This window comes from Cyphomyrmex costatus, unplaced genomic scaffold (assembly GCF_001594065.2).
Source record: "Cyphomyrmex costatus isolate MS0001 unplaced genomic scaffold, Ccosl1.0 scaffold906, whole genome shotgun sequence".
In the NCBI taxonomy this organism is placed as follows: domain Eukaryota; kingdom Metazoa; phylum Arthropoda; class Insecta; order Hymenoptera; family Formicidae; genus Cyphomyrmex; species Cyphomyrmex costatus.
The window spans coordinates 1-18,089 of record NW_017280491.1 but is presented as its reverse complement, the minus strand read 5'-3'; the positions used below and the strand labels follow the sequence as shown (position 1 = coordinate 18,089).

The following is an 18,089-nucleotide window of genomic DNA, read 5'->3' as shown; positions in this document are numbered from 1 at the left end:
AGGTTAAAAGAGCTTATTGTCGGGAGGTGAATCAAGCCAAAAATAAGAGTTGGAGAGACTTCGTGACCAGGGAGGGTAACAAAGAAGTTTATGGGTTGGTGTATAGGATCACGGCCAAGAGAGTTGGTCCGGATGATGCTCTAAGCAGCATTAATACTGCGATGGGCCAGTCCGTGACCTGGAAGGGTACGGCGGAGGCACTTCTGGATTGTTTGATTCCAGATTGTGATCCTCCGACGGATGTGAGTGCCTTAGTATTGGACACGGGGACGGAGGAAGATATCATCCCTTGCACGGTTAGGGAGATAAATAGGATCATCAGGGACCTGCGAAATCGAAAAGCGCCAGGCATGGATTTGATTGAGGCGCAGATGATCAAGCGCCTTGGAGGAGATGTAGGCCTAGTCGGTGCTCTGCTTGAACTGTTTAACAGTTGTCTCAAGTTAGGGGTGTTTCCGTCTGTCTGGAAGAAAGGACTCATCAGGGTACTGTTAAAATCTAGTGATAAGGATCCGTGTTGTCCGGGATCCTATAGACCGATTTGTTTATTGCCGATACTGGGCAAGATGCTGGAGGTCATTAAGTTGAAACTTGAACCATACCTGTGGGATGAACGTTTTGCTTCTTCCACATAGTTTGGTTATAAACCAGGCCTCTCGACGGTTGACGCAGTATTAGGGGCTAGGTGTGTGGTGACTGAGTCCTCTGAAAAGTATGTGTTGGCTATTCTGTTTGATGCTACGGCTGCCTTTGACAACCTATGGTGGCCTTCTGTGGCTGCAGAACTTGTTAGGAGGAAGTGCCCGAACTATCTGTATGGCATCTTAATGGACTTTTTGGAGGGAAGGACAGTGACAATGGCGGGAAATTATAATTGTGTCACAAAGAGGGTGACTAAGGGCTGTCCGCAGGGCTCTATTCTGGGGCCGATTTTATGGAACTTGGTATTTGATGGCCTTCTCCGACTTTTGGAGGCAGAAGAATGTGATTGCTTCGCCTATGCGGATGATCTTCTAGTGCTAATCAGGGCGGACAGTCGTCGCGGCATGGAATCAAAGGGGCAACATATTACCAATGTCGTCGTGAAGTGGTTCGAGGAAAACAGATTGAAGCTGTCACAGAATAAGACCGAGATGATCCTTCTTAAGGGAAGCCTCTCGAATAGATCCCCTATTATTAAGATCGGGAATGGGGCAATTAGAATGGTTAAATCAGCAAGGTATTTGGGCATTACATTTGGTACTAGGTTGAATGTCACTAGACACATTGAGAATATTTGTGCCAAGGGTAAATTATTGTTCAGCATGTTTGGTAAAATTTCGAGAACAGTTTAGGGTCTGAAGTATGCGACACAGACTACTTTGTACAGAGGAGTATTTCTTGCTGTGATTACCTACGGAGCGGGTGCCTGGGTGGACTTATTAAACAAACACCATGTAAGACTACTGGAACGGGCTCAGAGGCAGGCTCTGGTGAGGATCGTCAGAGCTTATAGAACGGCTTCTACGGAGGCGCTGCAGGTCCTGGCTGGTCTGGAGCCCCTGGACCTAATTTTAAAGGTTAGAATGTTGGAATACAAAGTCTCGAGAGGACTACCGGTGGAATATGGAAGCTTTGCATCTATGCCGGACATGTCGTCCACGCAAGTGAAACGGGGATTGCGTGCTGAAATGTTTAAAGAATGGGACAATAGATGGACTGAGTCACAGAAGGGAAGAACAACATATGATTATCTCCCTAGTATACAGAGAAGGATAGAAATGAAATGGGTAAAACCGGGTCACTATGTCACCCAAGTTTTAACGGGGCACGGTAATTTTGCAGAGAAACTGTACTCATTTGGCCTGTCAGAGACACCATACTGCAGATGCGGACAAAGAGATACACCCGAACATACGATCTTTGTTTGTGAGTTCTTTGATACCCATCGGGGAGAACTTATGAGCTGCCTCAGTGGACAGGATGTAGAGTGGCCACCAACTAAGGAAATACTCATGACGGAGGTATTATATCCCGTGTTTGAGAAGTATATCACGGATGTCTTAAAGGCCAAGGAATTATGGTAAGGGGAAGGAATTTTAGGAGTTTCTTGTATAGGATTTTGGCCCGTCCCCCAGCCCAGGTCCGCCGCAGACTTTTCGTCGGCGGGGCATCTGGGCCTGGGTGTCGGGCGGCGTAGTTGTGGTGATAGGCGTTAGGTACAAGGACTTTGAGTTCCATATAGGAACCGATGACTCCACCTCCACGAGGTCCTCGCCGGGCAACGTTCTTCCGCCCCCTGCAGTCAAGTGGCTGTGGGAGTCGAGAGGACGGCGAAGTGAGTCATCCCCATTATAACGCCGGTGGGAAAGGTCCACTCACCCGAACTCAGACTTGTTCTGATAGGGTGGGGTTTTTTCGGGTTCAAATTTCTCTTCGTAGGTGGTGGATCGGGAGGGTAAATGACGTGATATACTGGTATGGGATAAGCTCCCGAGGAACAGTAGGCTGAGGTGTTCTACATATCTTCACCTTGGACGTCACATTCAATGTCCCTATCTACTGGTAGAACTTTTGCACCAGTTTATCTTTTTTCCTTTTCCCTTCTTCTGGAGAGGAAAGGAAGAAAGATGAACTAGTGCAAAAGTTCAGCAATAAAGAACAGACCTCTAGTGTCTTTTACAGACATGATGAGAGTATTGCAACAAGCGACACTGTATAACGCAATGATCATTGCATCTTTGTTTAATACTGGTGAATAACAAAGATGCAATGATTCGCTGTCTTACTCTGTCTCGCTTTGTTGAAAAGCTCTCTGTGTCTTTTGCTGACATAGTATCTATTGCAGACAAAGACATAAAGAATGGACTGCGCGATCCCGTATCTAAGTATGGCCGTCTTCCACGGTCCCTCTCTCTCATTTTCGTTGACCATTTTGATACACGGATCGCGCAGACCATTCTCTATGTCTTTGATTGCCGACATAATGCCTTTTATTGTTATATCTTTTATAGATATAATGTACTATGTAAATATAGTGTATTTTATAGTCTCCCAATCTGCTCCAAGAACAACATGTATGCCCCTTGAGCTCCATTGGGCCATTTCTTCCTGATAACTTGTAAATCATTAGAGTAACACCATACCGATTTTTTGCTTGTTCTCAACATAGACGTATAGTGGACCACGATTCATTTCTTCACCCTCGTGAAATATTGCACTTATTACCTTGTACTTTTTTTTATTAATCGTGACATTACTCGTCGGTACGGCATTAATCCGGTTCTGGATAATTTTTTTAGAAGCACCGTTTACAAAAGTGTATAAATTGAGCTGTATTACTAAGACGGATAAAGTGGATTCGATTACGGTTTTCTTTTTCAGAACGATACCTTTACATTCGTTACAGTTACCATTTATCGTTTCCCACTTTGAAAATTCTAAATCAATCAAAGTTTGCAGAGTGACACCCTTTTTCCTTTTTAGTGTCGACTGTATAGGTAACATTAGCAAACAACTCTTTTCCAGCGTAGTTACACTGTAATTACATTTGACATTTGAACAACATATTACGTGCTTCAATTCGATTTCTAATGCATCATTGATTTCGGAATACGTCGACGTTAGAGCCGTGAAAAATTCCGAAACATCTTGTTGTGTTCGTTCTTCGAAACGTTCTCCGACAGATCTTCTAACCGCTAGAATGTTGCAACGCCTACGCTCAGCATATGCGCAGACAGCATCAGTCAATGGATTCGATACTTTATTTTTCAGTATTTGTTGCCTGATACGTACACAATGAAACGCACATTGCAATATTACATTAGCATAACACGAGACACGATCGTCATTGCAGAGGCCGTATATTTTCCATGTAACGATACTTTCTGATTCCTCGCAACCATAATTCTGTACATCATCAATGATATTAGGTATGGCCCATCGACAGTCGTGAATTTTCACAGCCTTTTTTTTGGACGAATTGATTTGTGGTAGCTGAGATTTGAACACAGATCTCAGTCGATTATATTCTGCAATGGCGCCCGAGTTTGCTTTAATGGATGCTGGATTAAAATTTATCAAATGTAGGCCACCCAGTGTACTCACTCGTGACAGACCCACATAAGCCTGACCATCACTGAACACACTCGTTCCTAGATCCATCATTGCATTTTTACACGTAATTCCTTGACTTTTGTGTATAGTTATTCCATAACTGAGAGATAATGGAAATTGTTTTCGATGTACCATCACTTTGTGGAATACTTCGAATTTAATATCTACTTTTGTTATTGTAACCTCTTTATTATTAGAAATAACTATTTTAATGGAATCAATACGATTTCCGTCAACAGAGCGATTAACCGCAACTACATTGCCTATCGTTCCATTGACAAGTCCCAAAGTTACATCAATGTTTCGTCGAATCATCACTTTAGCGCCAATTTTAATCGCTATTACCCTTTCAATGCCAGCTGTCTCCGAAACTTTATCATCTTTCTCTTCCAAAATTTTTTGTACTTTTTTTCTCATTGCTGGAGCACAGTCGACATCATCGTCCGCTATCAATAGAATTTCATCGCCGTCAATTTTATCGAGCATTGCCGTGTTAAATATCTTGCACAAATAACATGTAGGTAATAAACATATCGTATCAATCGGTAATTGATTCATATAAGCGCAAAGTTCATTCAATCTTTCGTCGCAACTACTCCCTTTGAAATTGATTTTTCTCGACTGAAGAACATTAATGTCAGAATCCGTTACCAAGCCTATTCGTACTCTGGAAAGTATCTCGCGATATGCGTTGTCACATCTTTGTCGCATATTAAGCAAGAGTTCGTCATAATCCAACAATCTCCACAAATCAGATCCACCCATGGTACCTAAATACTTCTGAACCTCCGATCGAGACATTTTAACGAATGGAAACTGTTCTTTTACAGGAGGAAGCTGCAACAAGTCTCCAAACAGAATAATGTGTTTTCTGCCAAAGAAACCATCATCTACATCTGTCGTATCGAAGATTTCACATAATCGTAGATTGATAAACATAAGTGTCACATTCGAAATCATAGATACCTCATCGATTATAAATAATTCTACATTCTTCAATTTCTCTCTCAAAGTTTTCAAGACCATATCTGACAAGTGCGTATATTTTGCCGTAGATTCATGGGTGACTGGTAGCTGAAACATTCTATGAATCGTCAAGCCATTGATATTGCATGCCGCGATACCCGTGGGAGCTGATATGGCAGTCACTTTTTCCAAATTTAAGGAAATCCAATGTTTAATTGTGTCAATAAGAAAACTTTTCCCTGTACCACCCTCGCCACTTACATACAGTCGCAGAATCTGATTTTGATTCTGTAAAACTTGGCATACTTTATCGAAGACTCTTTTCTGATCTTCGTTCAATTGCGACATCATTTGCGATAAATCAATCGGGACGTCAATCTTACCAAAATCTTCCAGATCTTTCATCGCGTCGTCAGCTTCTATCGGATTGCAATCCAATTCATCGTCATCGGATTTGTCTTTATCTGTTTTCAGATCATTTTCGCGCTTCTCGATTAATTCAGCTACGTTCTCAAAAGCTTTCTGTATTTCTTCGAGTCTTTCGTGATATTTCATTGCTTTTGTCAAAGCAGACTCTGAATTCTTGAAGGCATCCGTGTAGGTCTCGTATGCGCCTTTCAGTTCACTCAAATCTCTCCACGGTTTAAACAAAAGAAGCAGTGATTGATCACGCATACTCTGACATTTTGCTTCCGGATCTTTTTTGTACTGATCACGCATACTCTGACATTTTGCTTCCGGATCTTTTTTGTACTGATCACGCATACTCTGACATTTTGCTTCCGGATCTTTTTTGTACTGATCACGCATCATTGCGCATTTCATTTCTGAGTTCATAACATACTTCTCTCTGTGAGAAAAAGCATCTTTTGCAATTCGTTTTGAACGCTGTTCTTCAGTTTCCTTGCTACGTGCAAGTCTTTTTCTCAGCGCATCCGCCTCTCGTCTTTTTAACGTCTTCAACGGCAATAACGTTACTGGAGCAGTTGAATCGAAGAGACACGAAAAATGTGTTATTGTTTGTCTTGCAAACATTTCGGACAAATGAGATCTTAGTAAAGATCGATCATACGTCACGATACAAGGATTTATACCAAACAGAATCGATGTAGCAATCGCAATCGCCATAGGACCACAATTATAACCATCGCCTTGCGACTGAACCTCGGGAAAAACAATTGGATTCTTTTGGAAATCATGAAAGGGAAATAACTTTTCCACAAAAACTCGAATTTCTAAATTTATATTTTCTATATTTGCATTACGACTACCTTCATGAGAATCATAAATAATAACAGTTTTTGTGTCGTAATGGCAAGCAACCCAATGCCCACCCCCGAAATCGCTGTGCAGTATTTGCAAATGTTTCTTGTTCGAATTATCGAGTGGAACAATCTGATCAGGAAACTTAGTCAACCATACAGGTCGAGGCGCGTAATGAGAATTTCTCTCAAGTAGCGCATGAAAACTATCGATCATCGTTTCCGTTAACCATTCTTTGGAAGCCAAAATATTTTTTTCGGTACTACCGTAATAGAACTTGTGACACTGAGGACACATTTTCAGTTGGCGTTCGGAACAACCTTCTTATGATGCAGGTACTTACGACAGACCAAAATTCTACGCTATCGCAGCCACAAATGTTACAATAGCGAATAATTTTAGTTTGAGTCCAAAAAAAATTAATTGTTTAAATATTTGAGCACTTGTAACTATTATACTAATACTAGTAGCTAATATACTGAACACCTGTGACTGTTACTTGTCGTACTGTAATTATTACACTTCGCTTGTGCAGCCGATAATTTTGTTATTATCTTTCCGGATCTTTAAAACAAAATAGTTACATAAATGTAAAACAAATAAATTATTAATTGAAAACTACTTTGCACAAATTTCTTTGCAACAATAACAAGATTCAGTTTAGGAATTTAGAATTTTTACCAGAGACACGTAATTTATTTGTTACTGAACTTTGGTTTTTATTATAACTAGAACGATGCACAATTATTATTTTCTAACGCATTCGTAGTATATCCTTAGTAGTTTTATGATAGTTTTTTTTTTCGTTTATAATGGGTGTGTTAAGTTAGCACCCCAGCTATAGTACTCAGGAGTTCTGATTGGAGTTACTATTTCATTTTGACGAGACAAAGAGTTCCGTATAATTAATAACAAGAGTTCCGCTTAATAAACATTAAAATTTTTTTTTTAAATAGGGTGTTAACTTTTTATCAAATTTCGAGGTGGAATAGTTCTGAGCGGTTTAATAGCTTCAATTTGCGATTGCCTAGAGTTAAAAATAATTTTCGAATTCCTGATTCTTTTTGACGATACAAAGAGTTCTCTATGATTTTTAATGACATGCGCTTAATAATAATTCTTTAAATCTTTAAATGATTTTTTAAAATAGCGTGCTAACTTTTTAACGAAATTCGCATAGTTCTGATCAGCTTAACAGGACTATTTTGTGAACACCTAGAGTTCTTGATAAAAAAAAATAGTAGAAATCCTTGAAAAATTATTTGGGAATACCGAGTAGTTCTGATTGTGAGCGTTTCTTATAGTTCTCCACGAGTTCTACCGAAAACTGTAAAGTGAAAAAGCGATTAGACTAAAGATTTGCAAGATATAACGACATTTGTAAGAACAGAACTCGTCGAGATCTGTCCAGAATTCTGAACAAAACTACTCGGTACTCCCAGGAAATTTTAGCATAAAATCTCTTCCAAAGTCTCACATCGGAAAATTTTTTGAGAGTATCGAGTACTTCTGACAAGGAACACTAGAGGAAGGTCAGCGATACCGACATACTACTTTGTTTTTGGACTATATTTTTTAGACAAAAGCAGAAAATAAATCTTTGAAGATATAAATGTAAACTGAAAAGTGTCTTCTATTGATGCTCTATGGCAATTTTTATAATACTGTTAAGAATTTTGCAATAATTAACTTTTTTATCGAATAGGCGAAAACGAGCGTCAGTCAAAATGGTCCCCAAAACTGACATAAGCGTAAATGGCCACAGAGCATGCGCATGTGACCACAGTGCAGGTTATGTTACGATGCACGATATGTCGTGATGGGACACGTGTCGGTTTAGGCTATAAACGATTTTATTTTTAAAACCGTATTATAAGAAAAATAAGAAACAGGAAAATATAAATAAAATAGTTTTAGAAAACTACAAACATATAAAAAGACTTAATATTATCACTAATATAGCTACTATTACTTAAACTACGTAATTTATAAAATAACATCATAAGAATTTTGTTTTCACATTTGTAGAATTCGTTTTTAGCTGATTTTATATAGAAACAAGCCACATATATATGAATTATGGGTTTTTACTTCTTTAATTATCTAAACAGATTATGTTTTCATTAGTATTAATGAAGTGCAAAGATTAGTTTACGAGAAATAAGGGGGTGTCACTTTAGGAGACCTATGTCAGTATCGGTGACTTTCCTCTACCCAAGTGTGACACGCCGATTTGGCTGCAAGTTGGCACATTTTTAGAACTCGGAAAAATAATCGATACGTATTTTTTTTTTATCGGCAAAAAAGAAAGTTTAAGGGTTAAAACTACCCCCTGTATTGCTCAAAAACCCCTAAAATGCATAATAATATGCACGCACATATTAAAAACTTTCATAAAATTTGGTCCGCCATTTTGAATCCTCCATTTTGAATTTTGTAAATTTTACCTCAGATTCTAAATCAGCGACCCAAAAACCCGTTTACATACCAAGTTTTATGGAACCCAAAAAACCCCAAGATACCAAGTTTTATGGAAATTAGTTTTACTTAATATGTGCGTGTATATTATTATCAATGGACTGGAAATTTCGTATTTGGACTAATATTTCTCGCCAAAAAACGAAGAATAGATTATAACAGGTTTTTTCATCGTTCAAGTAAATTGACTACTACCATCAAACATTGGAGCATTTATAATGTTTCACAAATTTTGCGACATGTTAGAGCGTAATTTATATATTAGAGAATTTGCAATTATTATAATATTAATTATAGTGGGGTTTTTATGCGGCTGAGCATGACTTTGTAAAGTCGAAACGTTCCGATTTAAGTTTTTTGATTGTAATAAATTTATTGAACAAATATAGCTCATTGTTTTTTTGACCTGGGACACTATTTTATAATTTATAAGTAGATGTTCTGTACTTTAATACAGTTGTCAGAAAAATATCAAATTTATGCACATAGATTTTACGAAAATAGGCGGAAGTAAGAGTACAACGTACAATACAGTACAACTTACAGTTCAAAGTGAGTGTTGTTATTTTTGACAATTTGTCACATCGATGAGGATTGCTTCTTTGCATAAAAATCATATATATATATACTATATATGCTCAGTCATAATAAGATCAATTTTCTGTATGTACGATATAAGAGTTGCTTGCAAACAATTTTCAGATCAATGTGACAACTTATAAATTACAATACTTACTTTGAACTGTAAGTTGAATCGTATAAAAATTATTATATGACTAATTTCTAATTATGCATACATATATGAATATATATGAACATGACCTTCGTTTATTACTGATCACAATAATTATATTTTTTATTATTTGAAGATGGTCTAATTAAATGGCCGAAACATGTTATATCTTAGTTCCATTGATTAGGCTATTTTCAAACATATGTTAACAGTAGGACAATCAGACAATAATAAATTAACTCAATTTCTAATTGTACATACATATAAGAATGCATAACTTTTCATACTTAATTTTTAGACGATATATAACTTACAGTTCAAAGTGAGTATTGTAATTAAAAAATTGTCATATAAAATAATTGTCAAATTGTCTTTTTTTGAATGATAATATATGATTATCAAGACGTGTTACACACAAACAAAGGATCTGAAAATCATTCACAAGCAAATCTTATATTATACGTAGAGAGAAGTGATCTTTCGATGATTAAGCATGACTTTCGTTCGTTTATCACTCTTCACGACAATTATATTTTTTATTATCTGGAAATGTTCTAATTCTCTAATGGTTATAATTTTTATATTACAATTATAATCGTAATTGAATATGATTACTTTTACAACTACTTAGTTCAGCAAGAGCATATTGTCTATCGTAGAAAGAATTAATTTAATGTGATCAAGAAGAAAGAATTATGTCATATATAATATATACATATGCAATTACTTGCAGCCAGAGTTGAGCATTACTGTGTAACGATGCATCCCCCATTCTGGCTAACACCACCCAGCCGAACGCCGCTGCATCGCTGATTGCGATGCAGTGATGAGGGCGCATAGCGCCCGATAAAATAGCAAACATAATTCGCAGGTACAAAGCGGCAGTAACGGCCACGTAACACCGAGCACCGCTGATCGAGACCGAAGTAGGGCGATCGCCGCGGATTCCCACTTCTTGGGACTCAGACCCGAACACCGCAAAGCACGGGAAAACGCGAGCGAAAGCGAAAAACCACGAACGCGGCATTTTCGTTTGTATAAAAATGCCGCGTTACGAGAAAAGAGGTGAATCCTGTCCCGACATGCTCCAGACAACGAATCCCGAAATCCTAGAAAGCCTATACGATACCGAGAAAACGGGCCAGAGCGTACTCTAGCTCCGTCGAGCGTTCTCGACAGGTCTCTAATCAGGCATCCTAGTGCACCGAACGGCAAGAACCGAGGGGCAGAGTGTGCTCTGCCTCTGCCGAGCGTTTTCGGCAGCCGTCTCGGTGCAACGTGCAACAACCACTGCATCACGCACTGCGATCGACCAGCAGTCGCCCGGGGTGGAGAGATCTGCACCTCTGCCGAGCGTTCTCGGCCGCTGGTCATCGCCCGAACAACCACGCGTCGCGAATTACAGACTGCCGTATTGACAGTTCTAAATATAAGCCAGGCACAGCTGATCAGCCTCGCTAGCCGAGACCGCGAGGAAGAAAAAGGGAGCATAGTGAGCCGTCCGTTTTTTTGCTGCGACCCGTCATAATATCGTCTCGAGCAACACCGCTCACTCGCTCTCACTTGCTCCCTCGCATTCCTACCCGCGGCTCACGCTCTTATACTTACTGCTCGCAGTATCCACCGCGCCGATTGCGATTCACACACACGCACACACACACTCACACACCCGCTCTGCATTGTCAAATAAACACCGCACCGGCTGCGCTTCGTACACATACAACACACGCACGCACACACACACACACACACACACACACGCACGCACGCACGCACGCACGCACGCACGCACGCCGTTATACCTGACGATTGTCTCGGCGCTAAGCCGTTTCTTATATTTCGTTCCGGTAGAATATAAGCCATTTCGTCGAATTAAAATAAAGTGAATTGTTTAGTTATTATACGCACCTGTCTGAGACTTTACTTGCCTGACACTCTCCTACCGATCGAACCTCTTTCGAATTCTCGGACAAATATTCCGACGAGCTAACGCCGTGCAAATCGAAAGTTAGGTAGTTACAATGGCGCCCGAACAGGGACCCGACCGTAAGGGGGAAACGCAACCCATGCCCAAGGCATGAATTTACCGGCGCAGTAAAACCGAGTTAATCGAAGAGATGAATATATTAGGTATCGATACCGAAGGCACCCTCGACGAGTTAAGACACCGCCTGAGTGCATACATCGACGAGCACCCAGACCGCTTTACCGCCGCCGCGACCGCCCCGCCCGTACCACCGAGACGCGAATCCGCCACCTCGCCCGCGCACCTGCCAAACACTATCGTTAATCCGTTCGCCACGCAAGCTACGGCAAGCCCTGAGGAACGCCCGGCGCAAGTAATGAATCAAATGCGAAAATGGGGCATACAGTTTGACGGCAAGGACCCCTGGTCCTTTTTGGAAAGGATCGAGGAACTCAAGGAAGCTTATGAGCTTACCGATCAGCAATTTCTCCGGGGCCTGCCGATGCTCCTAAAAGGGGACGCGCAACTATGGTGCCGGGGAAATAGAAAACACTGGGAGAACTGGGACGATTTTACGGAAAGTTTCAAAGCCGCCTTCCTACCGCACGCCGACGCGTATCAACTCCTCGAAGACATTCACGCACGTAAACAGAAACCGGGGGAGTCATATTTTAAATACTCCACAGCTCTGATCTCGCTATTAAACCGCGCAGGGATAACCACAGAAGTCCGGCAACTAGAATATCTGTATCGCAATATGCGCATAGCCTATCAGTGGCGTATCCGGCGAGCCGATGTACGCTCCATACAAGAGTTGGGACGTGAAGCAGCGAACTGCGAGCGCCTCCAACTACTTGAGAAAACGGAGGCCCGATCAAAAGAAAACACCCCCGAGGCGACCGCGGCCGTGGTGTATAACCGAAATGAATGTTGCTGGCGTTGTAAGCAACGCGGACACACCCGCTTTGAATGTAGGCGCATTCCGCGGAAATTTTGCTCGCAATGCGGCAAAGACGGCGTCCTAACCAAGGACTGTCACCCGCCGCCGGGAAACGGGGCACAGACCGGGGAAATCCTGGCCGCACCCCGGTCCCTCGAATAAGCTTCACCCCGCGGCCGCACCTCGACGTAATCGTTAGTGGCATACGACTACGGGCGCTACTCGACACCGGGTCCGAGATTTCTTTCGTAAACGCCGATGCGCGGAACAGACTAGAAAAAGCACAATACAGGGTTAATAGTGACGAGAAAGAAGTACAGTTAGCCGATGCACAAATAATTACTCTGCCCGGGTCGTTGGAACTGCCTGTCTCCATCGGCACACGACACCTGACGCACACCTTCTATGTAATGCCCACCCTCAAGAGCGCCGTGCTTATCGGAATGGACATCTGGACGCAGCTAGGGTACGCAATACCCGCGCCTACGCCGACCATTCCGACAGATCTCCCCGCCACGATCGCAACAGCCGAAGGGCTAGCGACACGATCCCAAGACGAAGACTGCGAGCTAGAGACATTCCTGCACGAAGAACTACCCCTGTTCGAACTGGTGCAAGGCCCTACGGCCCTAACACAACACGAGATCCGCGTAAAACCAGGCGTACGGCCGATCAAACAACGATACCGTCCCCGGAACCCCGCCGTACAAGCGGTCATCGACCGCGAGGTACAAGAAATGCTCAGCGAGGGCATAATCGAACCCACCGTCAGTGCATGGAGCTCTCCCGTAGTAATAGTAAAGAAGAAAAACGGAAAAAACCGTTTCTGCATCGACTTCAGGCGCGTAAACGACGTAACAGAACCCGACGCCTACCCCTTGTCACAAATCACGGCCACGCTCGACAAATTACAAGAAGCAAAGTATCTCACTACGCTAGACTTAAAAGACGGATACTGGCAGATACCCCTCGCGCCGGAAAGTAAGCCCGTCACCGCATTCACAATACCCGGGAAGGGACTATACCAATTCAAGGTCATGCCCTTCGGACTACACTCCGCACCCGCTACGTTCCAGCGCTTACTCGACCAAATTTTAGGGCCCGAATTAGAGCCCCATGTATTCGTATACCTCGACGATATCATTATAGTAAATGGCGAGTTCAACGAACATTTAGAAACAATAAGTGAGGTGTTCCGGAGGCTCCGCGAGGCTCAACTCCGAATTAATCCGGAGAAATGCAAATTCTGCGTCGATAGACTAAAATATCTAGGACACGTCGTAGACCGACAAGGACTCCGGACAGATCCAGAAAAAGTAGATTCGATCGTAAACTGGCCAACGCCGAAAACCGTCAAACAAATACGCCAGTTTCTCGGAATAGCCTCGTGGTACCGCCGGTTTATCGAAAACTTTGCCACCATGGCCGCGCCCCTTACCGCGCTAACGCGAAAAAACGTTCGATGGTCCTGGGGATCCGTCGAGGATACCGCCTTTGAAAAACTAAAAAAAACGCTGACAACAGCTCCAGTGCTCGCATGCCCCGATTTCACGCGTCGATTCGTGCTGCAGACGGACGCCAGTGGCACCGGGCTCGGCGCGGTGTTAACGCAAAATTTCCCGGAGGGGGAACGCGTCATCGCCTATGCCAGCCGCACGCTGAGCAAGCCGGAACAAAATTATAGCGCGACCGAGCTCGAGTGTTTGGCCGTCGTCTGGGGCGTCCGCCGAATGAGGGATTACCTTGAGGGATACCAGTTCACGGTGATAACCGATCACCAATCCCTCAAATGGCTCCAGCGCCTGGAATCCCCTACCGGCCGCCTCGGACGATGGGCGTTTGAACTCCAGCAGTACGAATTCGACGTGAAATACCGAAGGGGGGCATTAAATCGCGTAGCCGACGCACTATCACGACAACCGGCATCCGCCGCCGCCACCGGGACGAGCACGTGCCCATGGTACCGCCGTCTACTCCAGGCCGTCCGGGATAACCCTCGGGATCACCCCGACTATGAAACAAGCCAAGGCCGGCTATATCGGCACCTATTACACGACCTTGATTTCAAGGAAACACCGGTAGAGAGGCAGTGGAAAGAGTGCATCCCGCGAGAGCACCGCAACTCCATTTTGCACACGCACCACGACGAAGCCACGGCCGGGCATCTAGGGATCGCGAAAACCATGACACGAATCATGAGTGCATATTACTGGCCAGGGATGGCACGAGATATCGCCGCGTATGTGCGAAACTGCCAAAAGTGCCAGCAACACAAAGCCTTGCAGGCAAAACCGGCCGGCTTCTTGCACGCCACGGACTCGTGCCGACCCTGGCAGCACGTTACCGTGGACTTAGTAGGGCCCTTACCCCGCTCAAAGGGCGGCAACGCCTGGCTATTAAATATGCAGGACAAGTTCACGAAATGGGTAGAACTAAAACCCCTCCGCCGCGCCACCGCGCCCGCAGTAACGAGAGCGATCTCCGAGCACGTCATCCTGCGACACGGGTGCCCGGAAAGTATAGTCTCAGACAACGGGACGCAATTCAAGTCGGCACAATTAGCGAAATTGCTTACCTCCTACAATGTAAAACACCGATACACACCGCCGCATGCACCACATTGTAACCCGGTCGAGCGCACAAACCGCACGATAAAAACGATGATCGCGCAATACGTCGACAGGAACCATCGCAACTGGGACGAACGTATCCCAGAATTGCAGTTCGCATTCAATTCCGCACGCCACGATACCACAGGGTACTCGCCGGCAACCTTGAATCTCGGCCGCGAGTTACTGCCGCCGCTTACCGCGAATACCGCCCGCCCTACCCCCGCAACGCAGCCTGACACCACCCGCCGACACCTCGAGGAAGCATTCGAGCTGGTCAAGATTAATTCCGCACAAGCCTTTCAGAGGCAACAAAAATATTACGACCTCCGACGAAGGGCCTGGAAGCCGAAAATCGGTGAATGGGTGTACAAAAAAGAATATCCCTTGTCTAATAAAGCGGCATCATTTAACGCAAAACTAGCACCGAAGTATACCGGCCCACTCGAGGTAAGGCGCGTGGTGTCTCCCGTTATTTACGATCTACGTAACATAAGCGGACGCTGGTACAAACATATCCATGTACAGGACCTCAAGCCCGCCCCCGCCACCCCCTCGTCGCACCAGCCCCCCCCAGAACAAGACGACGGGACCGAAAACGAAAACACGAACATTACCGACTCCGAGGACTACAGCAACGACGAAAGCGACGATGATAAATAATAAACACCGGCTATCACGACCCCCAGCACGGACAATACCAAGTCATACCACTCAGTCGTTTGCCGTCTACGATATAGATCGCACCGTAGGAAACGACATCCTAAAAGAGATAGAGGAGTTGCTGGAGGAATACGACCCCGCTAACCCGGGCATGGGGATGCGGGTGGACGTCCAGCTGGAGAAACCGGCGTTGCAATGGCCACCACCAGCCAAGAGAGTGCCAACAGTAGGCTGCCTGATACAAAGATCTGACCGCCAACAACAGGGAAAACTGGCCTGGCTAATGTCGACACCGCCGCCGCTGACAAGTAAGCCCGCCAAAAAGCCGGAGCTACCGAAGCCGACACTACAACCAGCACGGCCCATGGGACCAATGCTGCCACCCCCATTAGAGGTCGAGGTGGAGCCGGGGCACACAATATCCGTCCCCTACTACTCCGCCCACGTCGCACGGCAGTATAAAACACGATCCGGCGCCAAACGTTATCACATACGCTTTAATGCAGACGGCACGGTCCGCTTCATAAAATTAAAATGATGTGCTTCTAAATTCAAGCACTGTTAAAGGGGGGGGTGATGTAACGATGCATCCCCCATCGTTCTGGCTAACACCACCCAGCCGAACGCCGCTGCATCGCTGATTGCGATGCAGTGATGAGGGCGCATAGCACCCGATAAAATAGCAAACATAATTCGCAGGTACAAAGCGGCAGTAACGGCCGCGTAACACCGAGCACCGCTGATCGAGACCGAAGTAGAGCGATCGCCGCGGATTCCTACTTCTTGGGACTCAGACCCGAACACCGCAAAGCACGGGAAAACGCGAGCGAAAGCGAAAAACCACGAACGCGGCATTTTCGTTCGTATAAAAATGCCGCGTTACGAGAAAAGAGGTGATTCCTGTCCCGACCTGCTCCAGACAACGAATCCCGAAATCCTAGAAAGCCTATACGATACCGAGAAAACGGGCCAGAGCGTACTCTAGCTCCGTCGAGCGTTCTCGACAGGTCTCTAATCAGGCATCCTAGTGCACCGAACGGCAAGAACCGAGGGGCAGAGTGTGCTCTGCCTCTGCCGAGCGTTCTCGGCAGCCGTCTCGGTGCAACGTGCAACAACCACTGCATCACGCATTGCGATCGACCAGCAGTCGCCCGAGGTGGAGAGTTCTCCACCTCAGCCGAGCGTTCTCGGCCGCTGGTCATCGCCCGTCTTAGCGCATCTACGCGAATCCGCGATAACGCCCGAACAACCACGCGTCGCGAATTACAGACTGCCGTATTGACAGTTCTAAATATAAGCCAGGCACAGCTGATCAGCCTCGCTAGCCGAGACCGCGAGGAAGAAAAAGGGAGCATAGTGAGTCGTCCGTTTTTTTGCTGCGACCCATCATAATATCGTCTCGAGCAACACCGCTCACTCGCTCTCACTTGCTCCCTCGCATTCCTACCCGCGGCTCACGCTCTTACACTCACTGCTCGCAGTATCCACCGCGCCGATTGCGATTCACACACACGCACACACACACGCACCCACCCGCTCTGCATTGTCAAATAAACACCGCACCGGCTGCGCTTCGTACACACACAACACACACACACACACACACACACACACACACACACACACACACACACACACACACACACACACACACACACACACACACACACACACACACACACACACACACACACACACACACACACACGCACGCACGCACGCCGCTATACCTGACGATTGTCTCGGCGCTAAGCCGTTTCTTATATTTCGTTCCGGCAGAATATAAGCCATTTCGTCGAATTAAAATAAAGTGAATTGTTTGGTTATTATACGCACCTGTCTGAGACTTTACTTGCATGACACTCTCCCACCGATCGAACCTCTTTCGAATCCTCGGACAAATATTCCGACGAGCTAACGCCGTGCAAATCGAAAGTTAGGTTAGGTAGTTACAACTAATTAATAAATGTATTTAATTACGATTACATTTGCTTTGATTAAAATTATACGTAATTACAATTAAATTGAAATTATCATTACTTTAATCACAATCATAATAATTGTAATTAGAGTAATTAAATTTACAGTATATCTTACCTGATAAAAGCAGCGGTGCTCCTGCTACACCGGAAACATAGCACAGAACCGCGGTTATTATTAATTAATCCACAAAAACACTGTAACTATCGTAGAAAGAATTAATTTAATGTGATCAAGAAGAAAGAATTATGTCATACACAAAGACAAGAAGTATAACATATACATATACAATTACTTGCAGCCAGAGTTGAGCATTACTGATTAATAAATGTACCAATGAATATCATCCTTTGAAAATTGACCCCAAAAATTTGTATCATTCTAAATTAAAATGAT

The 18,089-nt window shown here is 44.2% G+C and overlaps 1 protein-coding gene across 1 annotated transcript; it reads right to left on the bottom strand.

Annotated features, from left to right (window-relative positions):
- Positions 1-3,108: 3,108 nt before the first annotated feature.
- Positions 3,109-5,409, bottom strand: LOC108781760 (ATP-dependent DNA helicase pif1-like). Its single transcript, XM_018549837.1, has one exon. The coding sequence runs from the start codon at positions 5,407-5,409 to the stop codon at positions 3,109-3,111; it is 2,301 nt and encodes a 766-aa protein (XP_018405339.1).
- Positions 5,410-18,089: the final 12,680 nt, after the last annotated feature.

What these genes read in the sequence shown, in the direction of transcription:
- LOC108781760 (XM_018549837.1), bottom strand. Translation starts at nt 5,409, where the DNA reads ATGTCGCAATTGAACGAAGATCAGAAAAGAGTCTTCGATAAAGTATGC.